Consider the following 20,896-nt stretch of genomic DNA (forward strand, 5'->3'; position numbering starts at 1 on the left):
TTGGGGCCCAGGCCGGCCCTCGCCCGTGTTGTAAAGAGGCCTGAGCTTCCACTCGGAGCCTGAGGGAGTGGGGGGCAGAGGGGCTGAGGACAGGGACTGACCTGCCACCCTGTCTCATTGGCAGTGACATCCTGTACCCCAAGGACTCTTCTAGCCCTCACAGCGGCGTGCCTGCTGAGGTGCTCTGCAGGGGCCGAGACTTTGTTGTAAGTGCCCAGGCTCTCTGGCCTTCCGGGTTGGGGCATTATGGGCGGAGGACTGGGGCAGCACAGAGTGTCCAGGCAGCGGGCAAAGGGCAGGTATGTGTGGCCAGGGTGGGGCTGGGGGGAGTGGAGGGCTCTGGACTCTGTGCCTTTCTTCTCCTTCCTCTCAGACCCTGGAGTCTTCAGCTTCATAAGAACCTCTGAGTTCCTAGCCCGGAGGTTGCACACTGGAGTCCCATAGGTAGATTCTGGCCAAGGAGCCGTTTGACCTGAGTGGTGTTTTTAAAATGTTGACTTAGTTGTCTATTTTTACAAATCACAGTCATGATTCAAACTAGATTTCTGTCTTGTCATGAATAATTGGACAGTCTGGTACCACTGGATCCGCACCCCCAAACAGCACCCTCTTTGAGTGGGGCTCACGCTCCCCAGTTCACAACCGCTTTCCTCGTGCGTGTTTCCTGCATTGTTGCTGTGGGCTTTTTGCAGCTCCTGAGCTGGCTCATGCCTCCACCCCGTCACCCTATCTGCCCCCCAGCCCTTATCCAGAGCTTAAGTCCCAGCCAAGGCATCCCTCCCAAGTGCCTGACCCCTGAGCTGCTGGGACCTGTGCTGCCTCCCTTGACCTTGGCAGTGTGCTTTGAGTTTGCTGCAGTCTGTCTCCTTGGAGCTGTCCGTGGTGACCTTGGAGAGCTCACGCGCAGACCTAATCACACCAGGCAGCCCTTAAGCTGTTTCAGAGAGCACCTCCGTTTTTCCTTTTCCCAGCTGGGTGTCCCAGCTCCTGTGGGTACTTAGCGTCTAGATGCCTGTGTGGTTTATTTTCGTCTCTGGGGGTCAGGGTGCAGTGGCTTCGACTCCCAGGCTCGCCTTCCACACGTGTGCCACTCACCCTCAGCTGCCTGTCAGCCCTCCTCTGTTCGCGCAGACACCGTCACATCTGGGGGTCTGGGAGAGGGTCTGGTCAAATCTGAGTTGTTGTAGGTGACATACGGGCAAGGTATCCTCCATCCCAGGGAGCTTATGTGGTGTGGAGTGGGTCCAGCTGCCCTCCTGGAAGAGGTGGCCCAGGAGGTCCCTTACAGAGGAGGAGAAGGAGGCTCAGAGTTGAAGTGACTGCCCTCAGCCAGGACCCAGGCCCAGTCTGCCTGACACCCAGGCCGGCTCAGAGCCGCCACTTTGTGCCCTCATCCCAGGCTCCCAGGACAAGAGCAGGGGTTTGGGGGACAGTCCTAGTAGGATCCCTGCCTCCTAGAAACAGGCTTCTTTTTCTCCCTTAGATGTGGAAGTTCACGCAGAGCCGGTGGGTGGTAAGGAAAGAGGTGGCAGCGGTGACTAAAGTAAGTGAAGTTCTTCTTGACCCGAGAGGCCCAGCCCCACTACTGGAGGAGTGGGGGCTGGGCGTGCCTCACCTTTGCCCCCCTCTCCCCAGCTCTGCGCGGAAGACGTGAAGGACTTTCTAGAGCACATGGCCGTAGTGAGGATCAACAAGGGCTGGGAGTTCATCCTGCCGTATGACGGGGAGTTCATCAAGAAACATCCAGATGTGGTCCAGCGGCAGCACATGCTGTGGACGGGCATCCAGGCCAAGTAAGAGCTTGCTGGGCGGGATGAGGGGGAGCCAGGCAGAGGAACAGCAGGTTGTCCCCAGCCACCTGCTTCCAGCGGGGAGCACAGCCTGGCTGCATCTGGGGCGGGAATGCAAATTTGGGGCTGTGTGCACCCCTCCCCCACTCAGGTGGACTTTGCTGCTCGGTCCCAGAATCCCCCCGGCAGAGACCTGGCACAGACACGCCTGCTGATCCGAGCTGACTCGAACTGACCCGCGTCTGTTCTGAGGGGTCGGGAAGGAGGGGGAAGCACTCAGCAGCAGGAGCGGGGGCTTGTGTGGCCCCAGGCAGGCTGGCGGGAGAGCAGCTGGGGAAGGGAGGGCGGGCCAGCGCTCCCCGCCCCCGCTGTGGGGCTCCGAGCCGCGGGGAGAGACCGTGGAAGCTCCAGGCGTGCGGCGTCTTCAGGGACTAGGATGTCCAGGGCTTAAGGGGGTATTTCTGCTGGGAGGCAGGTGACGTGAGGGGACACGGTGTAAAGTTAAGAGGGTTCACTCTTCTTTTCAGATTAGAAAAAGTTTATAATCTTGTGAAGGAAACCATGCCAAAGAAGCCGGATGGACAATCAGGTGTGGAGGGGTGTCGGCTGGGTGGGCCCCTAACCCTGACACTGGCTCCAGAAGGGCTACTTTTCTGGAACTTGTCAGGGCTCAGCCTGTGGGGGGAAATGAGGGGGCGTGGCTCATTGTTGGCTGCCCTTCTGTGCCCTCTTCCCTCAGCTGGAGGCTTGTCCAGTGGCAGAGCCTTGGCCTCAGGGACTGAGGCTTCTGGGTTCCAGGGCTGTGTCTGGGTTCCAGGCCTCTGAGATTTCTCGCCCTCTTGGGTTGGCAGGGATGCTGGTGGCAGGGACTCAGCAGTAACCCACCCTGGCTTGGGTCTCTGCATGTGGGAATCTGCTTTTCCTGGTTCTGTTTCTTCCCTCATTGTTGGGGTAGCCACATTCCTTCTGGGTGAGGTGGGGGCGAAAGGCAAGCTGGGCCCCTGGCTTCTGTGCCAGCTGGCTTGCATTTTCCCTTGTCCCCTTCCTCTGGTCAGCAGGGTGTCCCCATCGGGATGGAAGGGAACGTCTGTGGGGCAGAGGGACCGGGGCCCTTCATCTCAGGCCCTTCCCTGCACGGTCCCTACTGTCCTGAGCAGCCCTGTGTCTCTCCGCAGGGCCTGTCGGGCTGGTCTCTGGGGACCAGCGGGTCCAAGTCGCCAAAAGACAGGCCCAGCAGAACCACGCGCTGCTGGAGCGGGAGCTGCAGCGGAGGAAGGAGCAGCTGCGGGCGTCCTCGGTCCTGCCCGCTGTGCGGATCAAGGAGGAGCCCATGAGTGAGGAGGGGGAGGAAGAGGAAGAGCGGGGGGCAGAGGATGAGCAGCCCATGGACACCTCGCCCGGCGGTGGCCTCCACAGCAGGCTGGCCAACGGGCTGCCTGCTGCGCGGGCGGCAGGCGGGGACAGCTTCAACGGGCACCCGCCCTCAGGCTCTGCCGGTACCCCCGTGGCCCGGGAACTGAGGGCCTTCGTGGAAGCCACCTTTCAGAGACAGTTTGTGCTCACGCTGAGCGAACTCAAGCGCCTCTTCAACCTGCACTTGGCCAGCCTGCCCCCCGGCCACATGCTCTTCAGCGGCATCTCGGACCGCATGCTGCAGGACACGGTGCTGGCCGCCGGCTGCAAGCAGATACTGGTGCCTGTAAGTAGCGCCTGCTGGATGGGCAGCACACGCCCCCTCGGAGGGCTCCTGGGTTGGCAGCATCTTTCCTGGCTGAAAGTGGCTGTGGAGAGAACCTGGTACCAGAGTGGCCTGAGCCCTGCCGGCTTTGGGGAAACAGCTGTTTGTAGGGTGCACAGGGCAGGGGCACTCGGGAGACTGTTGGCCTCGGTGTGAATCTCGGCTCCCACGTGGTTGCCGGGTTTACCTCGGGCCGGTCAGCCTCTCGGCTCTGCACCCTCATCTCAAGTGGGTGAATGTTAGTTTTTGTGTCACGGGGCTTTGGTGAGGGCTGAGTGGGAGCCTGAGGCCGTCACCTGTTGGCTTGGCACACAGCAGGGCCTTCCTTGGTCACGCCGGCTCCCCGTCCCAGGGTCTAGCCCCCTCCTGTGCCGGCACCTCCCTCATTCCTGTCAGCTTTGCCGTTTTTCAAGATGATTTCACTTCTAGTATCATTTGATCTTCTTGCAACGGTAGATGAAGAAACCCAAGTTTCAAAGAAGTAGAATGAACTTGTTTAAAGGTCACGTACCCAGGAAGTGATAGAGCTGGAAGTTGAACCTCTACAGTGGCTCCAAGTCTTAAATCCTTTTGCTTCAGCTGAGATGAGCTGGCCCTCTCACCAGAGCCCCCAGCTATGCCTGGGCTCCTGCCGGTGGGCCTCCCTGCCCTGGAGGCTGGCTGACTAGCGTGGCTCTGTGGCCTTTCCATTAGCATTTCTGGTGCCAAGCCTGCAGGTGCAGGGGTGGGCCACCCCCCTCCCCCCAGGCTTTTGGGCTTCTCATCCTGTCATTGGAAGGGGCCCTAGAGGGGTGGAAGTGCAAGAGCAGAGGGACCCTTGGAGACCATCTCCCTGCGCTGAGGGTGAAGCGTGCCAGGCTGTGGTCCCAGGGAGGCTGTGCTCGTCATTCTCTCTCCCAGGCTCTGTCCAGACCTGGCAGCACGTGGGGTGAGGTGGGGCTGTGACTGCCTCTTAACAAGGGAGCGCTGACGTCTGCAGTCTAAGGTCAGAGGCACCTGCAGCCTTGGGTGATGTGAGGCAAAGGCCCATCCCTGTGTACGTGAGGAGCAGAAACTAGGACAAGAGGCCCTGGGTCCCAGGCTGGCTGGGGTGTCCCCGGGGATCTGGCCCTCGTGGCAAGGAGCCTCCTTGGTGAGCTCTCTACAGAAGGTACTGGGGTTTGGGGGCCCTGCCCTGTTCAGAGCCACCCTTGTCCACGTAGCAAACAGGTCCGGTTATCTGCAGACTCGCCTTTTGCTGACTGAGCGAGGCAAGGGAGAGGCGCCTGCCTGATGTTAGCCAGGCCATCTTGTGCTGTTGGAGTGGATAGAGGGCGAGGGGCATGGAGTGGGCCACCCTCGGGACCCGTGATCCTGTATCATAGTCATGTCCAAGGTGGAATGTTCCTAGACCTGTCCAGCCTTGTTTTTCTTTATGTAAGGGAGCTGAGGCCCAGGGAGAGCAAGTACACTCGCAAAGACTTGAGTTTAACTCCTGGTTCTGCCACCTATTAGCTGTGTGACCACAGACGTTGAGTGAACTTTCCGAACCGGGCTTTTCTCATGGAGAGTGGAGGCAGCAACACCTCGCTTCCTCTGTGGTAGCAAATGAGACTGTATATTTAGAGCCCCACCTGGGACTTTACGTGGTAGGAACTGTTACTATTGCTTGTGTTGCGGTGCCACTCCACCAGGCGCCCCTTCCTCCGTACCCCTTCTCCAGGAACCAGGAGCCCGGGCCACCCTTTCCTCGGCCCACCTTCGGACGCTGCTGAGCTGCGAGGCACGGGCCGCTTAGGGTCGGGCAGCCCCTCTAACCCGTACGAGCACGGCCCTTGTGGGAGGGATTGAATGGAATCCCCAGGATATTCCTAAGGAGTTACAGGGGCGGGAGTGCTTCTCAGGACACGTCGGAGGGTTGCTATTTAGGGTGGGAGGACACAGGATGTTAAAGCAGAGAGGAGAGCTAATGCCAGGCTGATAGGAAAACAGGAGCAGCCTCCTCCCCGCCTTACCGAGCACGGCTGCGGCGGCCCGGTGCATCTGGCTCCTCACAGGAGCCTCTCCGCGCGGGGAGTGGCTGGCGAGGAGAAGGACGCAGAGGCAGGTGTGCCACGGCCCACGGCTGGTGGGAGGCAGGAGCTGGGACTGGAACTCTGTTCCCGGAAATGGGCCGGTGCAGACTGAGGGCCCCGGGGGAGGGAGGGTCCAGGTGGTGAACACGAGATCAGCCAGCTCACACCTGGGCCTTGGTCAGTTTCCCCCACAGACGGCTGCTTCCCCGGATGAGCAGAAGGTGTTCGCCCTCTGGGAGTCTGGAGACATGAGTGACCAGGTGAGGTGACCTTTGCTACCGTCCTCCCAGGAGCAGGTCGGTGTTCTGCAGAGGGTTAGACCTTCGGGGAGACCCAAAGTGCGGTTGTGTCCACTTCAGATTTTCCAGCCGCTCCCAATTTTAAATATTCTGGCTCTGTGTCTCTGTGTACTTCAGACATGCTGGATGTGCTGGTAGTGTGGGCCAAAGCCAGTGGTTTCCAAATGCCAGTCTGAACCATCGGCATCAAAATCGCCTTTTAAAAAATACAGAGATTCCCAGGACTGACCTCAGAGATTCAGTTCAGTTCCATAGGAATGGGGTAGGGTCCTAGGTATTTAAGTTTCTGCAAAGCTTTCTAGATGATTCTGATGCCCCGGCAGGCTTGTGAACCTGTGACAGACCACATTTTTCAGGTGGCTGATGGCGGTAGGAATTAAAAGGATTCCTTATCAGATCTCAGGTGCTGGATCAGATCTCCGGTTAGAGAAATTGGTCATCTTGCCTCTAGTCACACCCAGACAGGAAGGGTCACGGGTGTCCAGTGAACAGAATATGAATGCAGCCAGCAGCACCTGAGGTCCAGAAGTTTTCCTTAAATCATGAGCTTGCCTGAGTTTTAAAGATTAAGATTTAATTGCTAAACTCCAATTGATCTGTCCTTTTCCAGGTCCTGTCCCTCAGGGGTGGGGAGAAGGGGAGTGAGCAAAGGTCCCCACTGAGTTCTCTGTCCCCTTTTGCCTCTTGGAAGGGGACTGACAGGCAGGCTGAGAATACCAAAGGGGCAGGGCCTTCTGTGATGGTGCCGTAGATGGAGAGCAAACTGGAACAGTCTCTGTGTGCTTTTGGCCAGAATAGGTGGCATCTGGGTTCTCCAGTAATTAAAAGGAAAAAAGTATAAGCGCATGTTCTTAAAAATAAGTAAGACTGAAGCTATATGGGAAACCATCTCCTGCCCTGCCTGACCTGATTCCCACTCTTCAGAGGCAGTCACTTTTTAACTACGAGATACCACCAAAAGAGTTCCTCCATTATTAAAAATTATTATATATATGCAAAATGTGCTTATACTGCTCTCTGATGTCTCAACTTGATGTTATCAGTGGGCTTCCTGTTGTGGTGGATGAGGATTTAGTTCTCAGCTATGGGAGAATGTAGACAGGTGTGGGATGTGTTACGACAATTTTTTTGTTAAATCATATATCAATGCTTATAGCATCATGACTGGAAATTTGTTCATTGTAGAGCCAAATACCAGTAGTATCTACGATTATATTCTTTTTTTTTTCACTTTTTTCCAGCTTTATTGAAATATAATTGACATCATTTCTTCTTTATACTACTTCCTGTTCTCACTTACGTGGTTTTCTGAACACATAGATACCAAGAGTAGTACCGTTCTTGAGTCTGATTCCCCGGATGCCTCTCCAGCAGAACCAGCTGCATGTCTCTTGCTGGCTGGCGATCTTTTGTCTTCCTTCTTGCTTAATTTTAGCTTCTAAGGGCACAGAGGAGTTGTCTGCATTCTTCCATGTCTTAAAATGGCTTTCTTTTGTCCTCCGGTTTTATTATTTGTCTGGGACTAGGATTTTGGAGGGCAAATCATTTTCCTCTGAATTTAAGATCATTTTCCACTGTATTCAAGCTTTCAGAGTTGTCGTGCACTGACACTCTGTTCCTTGGTCTTTTCAGTTTGATCCACACCCTTCCCTTAAACCAAACTACGGTTTTCCTCACTCCACATATAGCACATCAGTGCAACTCCCGAGGCACCCTGGTGTGGATTATTACTGTACTGGACAGTTGAGTCATTCTTACGAAGTTCTGTGATAGATTTGTAATTCCTGTACCTGTTTTTTTCTGTTCTTCCGGAATTCTTAGGTCATATGTTGGAACTAGAGGATCAAATCTTTTTTCTCTCATTTAACACCTTTTGTACTTTGCAGGGGGTGGGGATTTTGACTATCTTCTATCCTCCCTGTTTAGTTTTTCTTTGGGACGTAATGCTTTTCATGGCATCCTGTCTTGTTTGTGTGCCAGGACTTTAAGCCACTCACTCCTCATCCTGTTCTGTCTTCACGCAGTTTAGATGGTGGCTTCACCTGCCTACTGAATCAGTTACCACTCCTGTTTTTTTTTTTTTTTTTTCCCCTGGTACGCGGGCCTCTCACTGCTGTGGCCTCTCCCGTCGCGGAGCACAGGCTCTGGACGCGCAGGCTCAGCGGCCATGGCTCACGGGCCCAGCCGCTCTGCAGCATGTGGGATCTTCCCGGACCGGGGCACGAACCCATGTTCCCTGCATCGGCAGGCAGACTCTCAACCACTGCGCCACCAGGGAAGCCCACCACTCGTTTTTTAATCACGAAAAACTATGTCTGAATCACTCATCCTCTGCTGATGCTTCACTGGGTTTTTGTTCTTGTGGGCATATACCTTTATTTCTTCATTTTATTGGGGTCTTAAGAGGTGACAAATTGGCCATACGTGTTTGTCTTTAACCAGAAGTCCTGAGCAAGGACGTTGATCAAAGACTGCAGCATGGAGTTAGGTCCAAAGCCTTTGGGTTTCTTGTTTGGGGATGTTTCTCTTTCAGGTGATTATTTCCCATAATAACATGTTTTTGCTACTAAAGCATCGACAGGTTTTGCTTGAAATTTTTTCCAAAAATTACCGGGTACGCCGGAACATGATCCAGTCTCGGCTGACTCAAGAGTGTGGAGAAGATCTGAGTAAACAGGAGGTGGATAAAGTGCTAAAGGTACATCCATTTTGTGTATAATAATACCTGGAGGCTCCAGGCTTTTGCTGACTGTGAGCTTAAGACCAGGGCGCCCACAGCTGCCTCCTCCCTGTCTTAGATAGAGGCTGACAGTGTGTGGAAAGGAACCTAGTCTCGTGCGTTTCCTACTGCTGTGTTTATAAATCAGGCTTCCTCTGGACTCCTCCCCAGCCGGTCGGGTCTTCAGCAACAGATAATTGGCATCGGTGTGGTTGGTATATGCAAAAGGACTAAATTGAATAAGACGTAAGCTCCATCTTAAAAAAATATAGTCATCCTTTCCAGTGCCAGGGCCTAGGTTAGAATCCTTACCCCGCTCGTTTGAATCGTGTACCACTTTCATGGTTTCTGCCATAGCCACATACTCACTCTTGTGATACTTGCTTTTAGTAGAACAATTTTTAAATAAAATTTAGTTTAAAAAGGAATATATCATTTGTCTAGTATATGAAAATACTTAATTCCTGTTAAGCATTACCTATAATGCCTTTATGGATTGACTGTGGTACAAATATCATACTTGCAGAAGCATTGGAACACTGAAAGCTGATGAAAATCCCCTATATTCTAGTATTCTTATATTCCAGGTCCATAGATGCTGATGCTATTTGTGAAGCACTTTTGTTCTGGTCAGGTTATTCAGTTCTTGTATTTTGTGTTAATAGAGCACATTCATTTATAGTCCCTCACTCTTAAGATAACCCCTGAGGAGAGGAGGGGCTTGAGGCCCACACGTGGAGGAGGCTGGGCGGTGACCACAGTGATGTGGTCAGGCAGATTTTGATCTCCCATTTGTGTTCTCTCCATTAATCATAAATCAAGTTTTGATATTCTGCACAGAATGTAAGTAGCTCCTTTTCCTGCTAAAGTCTGCCCTTGACATGTTTCTCTATTCATAGGACTGCTGTGTAAGCTATGGTGGCATGTGGTACCTTAAAGGGACAGTACAGTCTTGACAATAGTTGCAAACCACTAACCCAGTGAATTCAAGCCCAAGGAAGGACGGCAGAGCCAGCAGAGGTGGAAGTAGAGTCTCGATTGCTTCAGAAGACTTGGAGCAAGAGGAACTGACCAACTCGTGGCCTGTGGCATTGCACTGTCCAGAGGACAGAGGGGATCATACTCGGCCAGTGGCAGGGTCAGCTTAAGTTCGACCGCTCCCAGAAGAGAGCAGCTGGGACCTTCTCTGCAGTACAGTTTGAAATTCCTGATGTATTTTGTTTATTATTTGGTTTCATTCTCATAATAAAGAGAGTGTATACTGACATGGGCAGGATGATGAAAATCATGGTTTAATATTTTACTTTCAAACTTCATGCCAACAAGGTCTAGGTTATGTTTACAAGAAAACCTCAAGGTTTTTAATATTTTAAATGCCTAGAAGCCAATATTAAGTCTTCAATTATCTATCTGCTAAGACTTCTGCCAATTTCGTTAAACAATCCAAATTGAATTGTTTTACTGTTGGGTTCCTGTGGCCATTTTACCTTTTAAAACAACCTACTTTATGTAGCAGTCTCAACTGTTTACATGAACCATAGCAAAAAATCAGAATCAAATCCATTTATTCTTAATGTTTGCATAAGGATGCAAGCAAAACCAGGTAAGTATGGAACAATGTATACGTGAGGTCATCACACTTTGATGTAAAGAATTTATATTTTGTGTATTTTTAAAATAAATGCTAACACTAACGTGGCATCATGGTGCTGTTGTCTTCAAATGGTTACAAGAAGGCAATGCTCTCTGTGGTTTCAAAGCCTTGTATGTACACCAGAGGGAAGAGAGCCAGCAGCACTGCGCGGTAGTGCTGTGCAGTCACGTATGTAATTGTAAAATTTTCTGGTAGACACATTAAGATAGTAAAAAGAAACTGGTTAAGTTTTAATATATTTGATTTAGCCTAATATAACTAAAACATCAACTTGTAATAAAAAATATTAATATTTTCTTGGTACAAAGTTTTCAAGATCTGGTATCTATCTTATAACACGCACAATTGGACTAGCTACAGTTTAAGTACCTGGCACATGTGGCTTATAGTGACTACTGGACAGTGCAGCCCTTAGAGGATTATGAAAAAATAAGAGTAAGCCGGATTGGGCTAGATGTGAAATTTTGCTACAGTTAAGACGTTTGCCCTGGTCTATTTGGGGCAATAGAGCCACTCCTATCTGAAGGTTTAGATGATGGTCTATGTGTACGTACACCCCACCCCCCCCAACCAAAAAAAAAAAAAAAAGGAACATCTATTATTTGGAAATGTAGTTTAGCAGGCTGATTGTATATTATGTTCTTGGTTCTAACTGTTAACATATATGAGTCTGAAAAGAGTAAAAAATCTTCCAAAATTTTTCTGGAGTGTGTCCAGCTATCATATAATACTTCCAAGGGGAGGCCCCTTGTGGTACAGCAGAGACTGAGCAGAGCAGAACTGGCAGGGGTTGGGGGAGTCAGGCTCAGTAGGGAGTCAAAGCCTTAAACACTAATAAAGAGAGATGAGTTAAACACTGAATTCAAATAGCTAGGAAAATGATAACATAGGAAATGCTGAAAAACAAAATGAGGTAAAAAATGAATGTAAAGTAAGATATCTCAATAGTTACCAGTGAAGGAAAATGGCACAAGCTTGTATAGATAGTGAGATGGGAAAAGTTAGAGGAATTAGATGATTTATAAGGAAAATATAAATTACTAAAAGTGGTTGGAAAGAAATTGCAGTAGAGCAATTATTAGAGAAGAAAAGGGCCAGGGATTATCATAGTTGAATTACATCACATCTTTATGAGGTAACACAAGGGTTAAACTTCAGCATGTAATAGGCCCCCTATCAAAGAGTTAATTTAAAAACCTGACAAAGATAGCATGATATGAATAGAAATCCTAAGTAGTGGATTCCAATGGCATGTTAAAGAAGTCAGTCAGTCAGCCATAAAACGTCTATACAAGGCTGATATCCGGGCATTTCCTCTAAGATCAGGCACGAGGCAAGGGTGCCTACCATAACTACTTCTGTTTAGCATAGTGTTGGAAGTCCTAGCTAGACCAACTAGGCAAGAAGAAGAAAAAAATTGGAAATGAAGAAGTAAAATTATGTTTGCAGATGGTATGATCTTATACGTAGAAAACGAACGATTTCACAAAAAGTCTGTTCCGATGAGTTCAGCAAAGTAGCAGGAAACAAAGTCAACACAAAAATCAGTTGCATTTCGACACACTAACAAGGAACAATCTAGAAAGGAAATTACAAAAACAATTCCATTTACAATGGCATCAAAAAAATAAAATATTTAGTAATTGACCAAGGAGGTAGAAGATTTGTATAATGAGAACTACAAAACATTGCTGGAAGAAATAAGACAAACGGAAACACGTTCATGGATTGGAAGAGTCAATATTGTTAAACGGTCAACAGATTCAATGCAATCCCTATCAAAATCCCAATGATGTTTTTTGCAGGACTAGAAAAACCCATCCTAATAGTCATATGGAATCTCAAGGGACACCAGATAGTCAAAACAATCTTGAAAAAGAACAAAACTGGAGGACTCACACTTCTGATTTCAAAACTTACTGCAAAGCTACAGTGATCATAAAGGCAAATAGACCAATGGAATAGAGAGCCCTGAAATAAACCTTCATATATATTGTCAAATGGGAAAGGGCAGTCTTCAACAAATGGTGCTGGGAAAACTAGACATCCACATGCTAAAGAGTAAGTTTGGACCCTGACCTAACATCATAGGAAAAGTTGACTCAAAATGGATCAAGGACCTTGATGGAAGATCTAAAACAAAACTTTTAGAAGAAAACAACTAAAGCATTACTACACCGGATTTGGCAATCGTTTCTTGCTATGACACCAAAGCCACAGGTAACAAAAAATAGACAAATTGGACTTGGTGAAAATTTAAAACTTATGCATCGTAAGACTCAACAGAGTAAAAAGGCAACCCGCAGAATGGGAGGAAATACTTGCAAATCATATCATCTAATGAGAGATTAATATCCAGATTATATAGAGAACTAAAACTCCACAAGATAACCCAATTCAAAAATGGGTAAAGGACTGGAGCAGACATTTATTCAAAGCCTGGTACAAGCCGGGGGTGCCCTGAGGTGGTCCTGGCAGGCCAGCCAGAGCACTAGGTGGTCTTCAATCTTTGGCCTCCACGCTGGGACTGGGAGCAAGCAAGTGTGCGTACTGTTCAAGAGCAGAATCTTGGTTACTTACAGCCGTCTGGTGAGACCCACCGGTTTTCAAGCCAGCTAATGGGGCTCATCTCAGTGTCAGACCCCAGGGCTGGGGTGCCTAATATGTGGCTTGAGCACCTTGCTCCCCAGGGCGGATCCCTGAGCCTGCCCTGTGACGTCCCCTCTTCTGGGTCACCCGCTATGGGTGCAGGCCTGGACTACACCACTTCTCCCTATCAGACTCTGTGGTTCTTTTTTTACAGCCTTGGTTGTAGGAGAGCCACACTGCTAGTCTTCAGATGGCTCAACGAGAACTCTATGTGGTTGTAGTTTTGATGTGTTTGTGGGGGGAGGCGAGCCCAGGGTCCTACTCCACCATCTTGATCCCGCCTCCCAGAGTTAGTGTTTAATGGGTATAGTTTCAGTTTTAAAGAGGAAGTGTTATGGGGATGGATGGTGGTGGTGATGGTTGCACAACAACATGAATGTATTTAATACCTCTGAACTGTACACTTAAAAATGGTCCAGACGGTAATTGTGTATTTCTACCACAATAAAAACAAAAACAAAAAACTTGAAGTTCAGATGCCCCAAACAATCGTCAAGCACAAAAAGAAAAGTGTTTAAAGATTAATATAACTACATAAAAGTATTGCTTGGCAAAATGCCAGTAACAAGGTAAAAATTAAGATAAATAGAATATTTGTAATTTCTAATTGCAAAAGTGAATTTCCTAAATACTAGAGCTCTTAAATAAGAAAAGTAGGAGGCAAAGGACAATACAAAAATGGCTTTTAACAGATTAAAATCTATTCAACCTTATTAATAAAAAATACAAAATTAAAAGGAAACACCATTTTTTCTTCTATTAGTTTGACAAGGGTCATAAAGTTTATTGGCATGGCAACAGGCACATGAAAAGATGCTCAGCATTGGTAATTACTAGAGAAATGCACATCAAAACTACACTGAGGTACCACCTCACACCAGTCAGAACGGCCGTAATTAAAAAGCCTACAAATAAATGCTGGAGAGGGTGTGGAGAAAAGGGAACCCTCCTATACTCTTGGTGGGAAAGTAAAGTGGTGCAGTCACTATGGAGAACAGTATGGAGGTTCCTCAAAAAACTAAAAATAGAGTTGCCATATGATCCAGCAGTCCCATTCCTGGGCCTATATCAAGACAAAACTACAATTCAAAAAGATACATGCACCCCTGTGTTCACAGCAGCACTATGTACGATAGCCAAGACGTGGAAACAACCTAAATGTCCATCAAGAAATGAATGGGTAAAGAAGATGTGGTATATATATATATAATAGAATACTACCCAGCCATAAAAAAGAATGAGATCGTACCATTTGCAGCAACATGGATGGACCCAGAGATTATCATACTAAATGAAGTTAAGTCACAAAAAGACAAATACCATTTGATATCACTTATATTGGAATTTAAAATATGACACAAATGAACTTATCTACGAAACAGATTCACAGACATAGAGAACAGACTTGTGGTTGCCAAGGAGGAAGGGGGTGGGGGAGAATGGATTGGGAGTTTGGGATTAGCAGATGCAAACTATTATATACAGAATGGATAAACAACAAAGTCCTATTGTATAGCACAGGGAACTATATTCAATATCCTGTGATAAACCATAATGGAAAAGAATATGAAAAATATAGGTACAACAGAATCACTTTGCTGTACACCAGAAGCTAACACAACATTGTAAATCAACTATACTTTAATAAAATGTTTAAAAAAATACATGGTTCAAAAAAAAAAGATACATGGTTCAGTAAAAATGGAAGATATAGTATACTCCTATTTTAAAATATGGGGTGGGACTTACCTGGTGGCACGGTGGTTAAGAATCCGCCTGCCGATACATCTACACGTGGAACAACTCCTACGGAGCACCTACTGAACGCTGGCAGAAGACCTCAGACCTCCCAAAAGGCAAGGAACTCCCCACGTACCTGGTTAGGGCAAAAGAAAAAAATAAACAGAGACAAAAGGATAGGGACGGGTCCTGTACCAGCGGGAGAGAGCTGTGAAGGAGGAAAGGTGTCTACACACTAGGAAGCCCCTTTGCGGGCGGGGACTTCGGGTGGTGGTGTGGGGGAGCTTCGGAGGCGGAGACTGCGGGTGGCGGAGTGGGGGAGCTTGGGAGCCGCGGAGGAGAGCACAGCAACAGGGGTGCGGGGGGCAAAGCGGAGAGATTCCAGCGCAGAGGATCGGGCCGACCTGTACTCACCAGCCGAGAGGCTTGTCTGCTCGCCCGCCGGGGCGGGCGGGGCTGGGAGCTGAGGCTCCGGCTTCTGTCGGAGCGCCGGGAGAGGACTGAGGTTGGCGGCGTGAACACAGCCTGCAGGGCGTTAGTGCACCGCGGCTAGCCGGGAGGGAGTCCGGGGAAAAGTCTGGACCTGCCGAAGAGGCAAGAGACTTTTTCTTCCCTCTTTGTTTCCTGGTGCACGAGGAGAGGGGATTAAGAGCGCTGCCTAAGAGAGCTCCAGAGATGGGTGCGAGCCGCGGCTAAAAGTGCGGAGCCCAGAGACAGACATGAGGCGCTAAGGCCGCTGCTGCCGCCACCAAGAAGCCTGTGTGCGAACACAGGTCACTATCCACACGCCCTTCCGGGGAGCCTGTGCAGCCCGCCACTGCCAGGGTCCCGGGATCCAGGGACAACTGCCCTGGGAGAACGCATGGCGCGCCTCAGGCTAGCAACATCACGCCGGCCTCTGCCAACGCAGGCCCGCCCCACGCTCCGTGACCCTCCCTACCCGCACCCGCCCCCTCCCCCGCCTGAGTGAGCCAGAGCCTCCGAATCAGCGGCTCCTTTAACCCCGTCCTGTCTGAGCAAAGAACAGACGCCCTCCGGCGACCTACACGCACAGGCGGGGCCAAATCCAAAGATGAGCCCCTGGGAGCTGTGAGAACAAAGAAGAGAAAGGGAAATCTCTCCCAGCAGCCTCAGAAGCAGCGGATTAAAGCTCCACAATCAACTTGATGTACCTGCATCTGTGGAATACCTGAATAGACAACGAATCATCCCAAATTAAGGAGCCCTGTGGATGAAAGGCTCTTGGTGCTGCAGCCAGGAGTCAGGGCTGTGCCTCTGAGGTGGGAGAGCCAACTTCAGGACACTGGTCCACAAGAGGCCTCCCAGCTGCACATAATATGAAACAGCGAAAATCTCCCAGAGATCTCCATCTCAACGCCAGCACCCAGCTTCACTCAACGACCAGCAAGCTACAGTGCTGGACATCCTATGCCAAACAACTAGCAAGACAGGAACACAACCCCACCCATTAGCAGAGAGCCTGCCCAAAATCATAATAAGTCTACAGACACCCCAAAACACACCACCAGATGTGGACCTGCCCACCAGAAAGACAAGATCCTGCCTCATCCACCAGAACACAGGCACTAGTACCCTCCACCAGGAAGCCTACACAACCCACTGAACCAACCTTAGCCACTGGGGACAGACACCAAAAACAACAGGAACTACGAACCTTCAGCCTGCAAAAAGGAGACCCCAAACACAGTAAGATAAGCAACATGAAAAGACAGAAAAACACACAGCAGATGAAGGAGCAAGATAAAAACCCACCAGACCTAACAAATGAAGAGGAAATAGGCAGTCTACCTGAAAAAGAATTCAGAATAATGATAGTAAGGTTGATCCGAAATCTTGGAGATAGAATGGACAAAATGCAAGAATCAGTTAACAAGGACCTAGAAGAACTAAAGATGAAACAAACAATGATGAACAACACAATAAATGAAATGAAAAATACTCGAGATGGGATCAATAGCAGAATAACTGAGGCAGAAGAACGGATAAGTGACCTGGAAGATAAAATAGTGGAAATAACTACTGCAGAGCAGAATAAAGAAAAAAGAATGAAAAGAACTGAGGACAGTCTCAGAGACCTCTGGGACAACATTAAATGCAACAACATTCGAATTATAGGGGTTCCAGAAGAAGAAGAGAAAAAGAAAGGGACTGAGAAAATATTTGAAGAGATTATAGTTGAAAACTTCCCTAATATGGGAAAGGAAATAGTTAATCAAGTCCAGGAAGCACAGAGAGTCCCATACAGGATAAATCCAAGGAGAAATACGCCAAGACACATATTAATCAAACTGTCAAAAATTAAATACAAAGAAAACATATTAAAAGCAGCAAGGGAAAAACAACAAATAACACACAAGGGAATCCCCATAAGGTTAACAGCTGATCTTTCAGCAGAAACTCTGCAAGCCAGAAGGGAGTGGCAGGACATATTGAAAGTGTTGAAGGAGAAAAACCTGCAACCAAGATTACTCTACCCAGCAAGGATCTCATTCAGATTTGATGGAGAAATTAAAACCTTTACAGACAAGCAAAAGCTGAGAGAGTTCAGCACCACCAAACCAGCTCTACAACAACTGCTAAAGGAACTTCTCTAGGCAAGAAACACAAAAGAAGGAAAAGACCTACAGTAACAAACCCAAAACAATTAAGAAAATGGGAATGGGAACACACACATCGATAATTACCTTAAATGTAAATGGACTAAATGCTCCCACCAAAAGACACAGATTGGCTGAATGGATACAAAAACAAGACGCATATATTTGCTGTCTACAAGAGACCCACTTCAGACCTAGAGACACATACAGACTGAAAGTAAGGGGATGGAAAAAGGTATTTCATGCAAATGGAAACCAAAAGAAAGCTGGAGTAGCAATTCTCATATCAGACAAAATAGACTTTAAAACAAAGACTATTAGAAGAGACAAAGAAGGACACTACATAATGATCAAGGGATCGATCCAAGAAGAAGATATAACAATTGTAAATATTTATGCACCCAACATAGGAGCACCTCAATACATAAGGCAAATACTGACAGCCATAAAAGGGGAAATCGACAGTAACACATTCATAGTAGGGGACTTTAACACCCCACTTTCACCAATGGACAGATCATCCAAAATGAAAATAAATAAGGAAACACAAGCTTTAAATGATACATTAAACGAGATGGAGTTAATTGATATTTATAGGACATTCCATCCAAAAACAACAGAATACACATTTTTCTCAAGTGCTCATGGAACATTCTCCAGGATAGATCATATCTTGGGTCACAAATCAAGCCTTGGTAAATTTAAGAAAATTGAAATTGTATCAAGTATCTTTTCCGACCACAACGCTATGAGACTAGATATCAATTACAGGAAAAGATCTGTAAAAAATACAAACACATGGAGGCTAAACAATACACTACTTAATAACGAAGTGATCACTGAAGAAATCAAAGAGGAAATCAAAAAATACCTAGAAACAAATGACAATGGAGACACGACGACTCAAAATCTATGGGATGCAGCAAAAGCAGTTCTAAGAGGGAAGTTTATAGCAATACAATCCTACCTTAAGAAACAGGAAACATCTCGAATAAACAACCTAACCTTGCACCTAAAGCAATTAGAGAAAGAAGAACAAAAAAACCCCAAAGTTAGCAGAAGGAAAGAAATCATAAAAATCAGATCAGAAATAAATGAAAAAGAAATGAAGGAAACGATAGCAAAGATCAATAAAACTAAAAGCTGGTTCTTTGAAAGGATAAACAAAATTGATAAACCATTAGCCAGACTCATCAAGAAAAAAAGGGAGAAGACTCAAATCAATAGAATTAGAAATGAAAAAGGAGAAGTAACAACTGACACTGCAGAAATACAAAAGATCATGAGAGATTACTACAAGCAACTCTATGCCAATAAAATGGACAACCTGGAAGAAATGGACAAATTCTTAGAAAGGCACAACCTGCCAAGACTGAATCAGGAAGAAATAGAAAATATGAACAGACCAATCACAAGCACTGAAATTGAAACTGTGATTAAAAATCTTCCAACAAACAAAAGCCCAGGACCAGATGGCTTCACAGGCGAATTCTATCAAACATTTAGAGAAGAGCTAACACCTATGCTTCTCAAACTCTTCCGAAATATAGCAGAGGCAGGAACACTCCCAAATTCCTTCTACGAGGCCACCATCACCCTGATACCAAAACCAGACAAGGATGTCACAAAGAAAGAAAACTACAGGCCAATATCACTGATAAACATAGATGCAAAAATCCTCAACAAAATACTAGCAAACAGAATCCAACAGCACATTAAACGGATCATACACCATGATCAAGTAGGGTTTATTCCAGGAATGCAAGGATTCTTCAATATACGCAAATCAATCAACGTGATACACCATATTAACAAATTGAAGGAGAAAAACCATATGATCATCTCAATAGATGCAGAGAAAGCTTTTGACAAAATTCAACACCGATTTATGATAAAAACCCTGCAGAAAGTAGGCATAGAGGGAACTTTCCTCAACATAATAAAGGCCATATATGACAAACCCACAGCCAACATCGTCCTCAATGGTGAAAAACTGAAAGCATTTCCACTAAGATCAGGAACAAGACAAGGTTGCCCAGTCTCACCACTCTTATTCAACACAGTTTTGGAAGTTTTAGCGACAGCAATCAGAGAAGAAGAGGAAATAAAAGGAATCCAAATCGGAAAAGAAGAAGTAAAGCTGTCACTCTTTGCAGATGACATGATACTATATATAGAGAATCCTAAAGATGCTACCAGAAAACTACTAGAGCTAATCAATGAATTCGGTAAAGTAGCAGGATACAAAATTAATGCACAAAAATCTCTGGCATTCCTATACACTAAGGATGAAAAATCTGAAAGTGAAATCAAGAAAACACTCCCATTTACCATTGCAACAAAAAGAATAAAATACCTAGGAATAAACCTACCTAAGGAGACAAAAGGCCTGTATGCAGAAAACTATAAGACACTGATGAAAGAAATTAAAAATGATACAAATAGATGGAGAGATATACCATGTTCTTGGATTGGAAGAATCAACATTGTGAAAATGACTCTACTACCCAAAGCAATCTACAGATTCAATGCAATCCCTATCAAACTACCACTGGCATTTTTCACAGAACTAGAACAAAAAATTTCACAATTTGTATGGAAACACAAAAGACCCCGAATAGCCAAAGCAATCTTGAGAACGAAAAACGGAGCTGGAGGAATCAGGCTTCCTGACTTCAGACTATACTACAAAGCTACAGTAATCAAGACAGTATGATACTGGCACAAAAACAGAAATATAGATCAATGGAACAGGATAGAAAGCCCAGAGATAAACCCACACACATATGGTCACCTTATCTTTGACAAAGGAGGCAGGAATGTACAGTGGAGAAAGGACAGCCTATTCAATAAGTGGTGCTGGGAAAACTGGACAGCTACATGTAAAAGTATGAGATTAGATCACTCCCTAACACCATACACAAAAATAAGCTCAAAATGGATTAAAGACCTAAATGTAAGGCCAGAAACTATCAAACTCTTAGAGGAAAACATAGGCAGGACACTCTATGACATAAATCACAGCAAGGTCCTTTTTGACCCACTTCCTAGAGAAATGGAAATAAAAACAAAAGGAAACAAATGGGACCTAATGAAACTTAAAAGCTTTTGTGCAGCAAAGGAAACCATAAGGAAGACCAAAAGACAACCATTAGAATGGGAGAAAATATTTGCAAATGAAGCAACTGACAAAGGATTAATCTCCAAAATTTATAAGCAGCTCATGCAGCTTAATAACAAAAAAACAAACAACCCAATCCAAAAATGGGCAGAAGACCTAAATAGACATTTCTCCAAAGAAGATATACAGAGTGCCAACAAACACATGAAAGAATGCTCAACATCACTAATCATTAGAGAAATGCAAATCAAAACTACAATGAGATATCATCTCACACCAGTCAGAATGGCCAGCATCAAAAAATCTAGAAACAATAAATGCTGGAGAGGGTGTGGAGAAAAGGGAACCCTCTTACACTGTTGGTGGGAATGTAAATTGATATAGCCACTGTGGAGAACAGTATGGAGGTTCCTTAAAAAACTACAAATAGAACTACCATATGACCCAGCATTCCCACTACTGGGCGTATACCCTGAGAAAACCATAATTCAAAAAGAGTCATGTACCAAAATGT

The 20,896-nt window shown here is 46.7% G+C and overlaps 1 protein-coding gene across 2 annotated transcripts in view; it reads left to right on the forward strand.

Moving 5' to 3' along the window:
* POLR3E (RNA polymerase III subunit E) overlaps positions 1-10,299 on the forward strand; it is a 31,913-nt gene extending 21,614 nt beyond the window's left edge. For both annotated transcript variants that reach the window (XM_004268560.4, XM_033425960.1), the window contains 8 exons: positions 125-206; positions 1,484-1,543; positions 1,636-1,793; positions 2,318-2,379; positions 2,966-3,489; positions 5,765-5,842; positions 8,454-8,579; positions 9,500-10,299. In XM_004268560.4, the coding sequence (XP_004268608.1) occupies positions 125-206; positions 1,484-1,543; positions 1,636-1,793; positions 2,318-2,379; positions 2,966-3,489; positions 5,765-5,842; positions 8,454-8,579; positions 9,500-9,556 (1,147 nt within the window). In that variant the 3' untranslated portion in view covers positions 9,557-10,299. The remainder of the gene's footprint in view (positions 1-124; positions 207-1,483; positions 1,544-1,635; positions 1,794-2,317; positions 2,380-2,965; positions 3,490-5,764; positions 5,843-8,453; positions 8,580-9,499) is intronic.
* The last annotated feature ends 10,597 nt before the right edge of the window (positions 10,300-20,896 follow it).

This window comes from Orcinus orca, chromosome 16 (genome assembly GCF_937001465.1).
Source record: "Orcinus orca chromosome 16, mOrcOrc1.1, whole genome shotgun sequence".
Lineage (NCBI taxonomy): Eukaryota > Metazoa > Chordata > Mammalia > Artiodactyla > Delphinidae > Orcinus > Orcinus orca.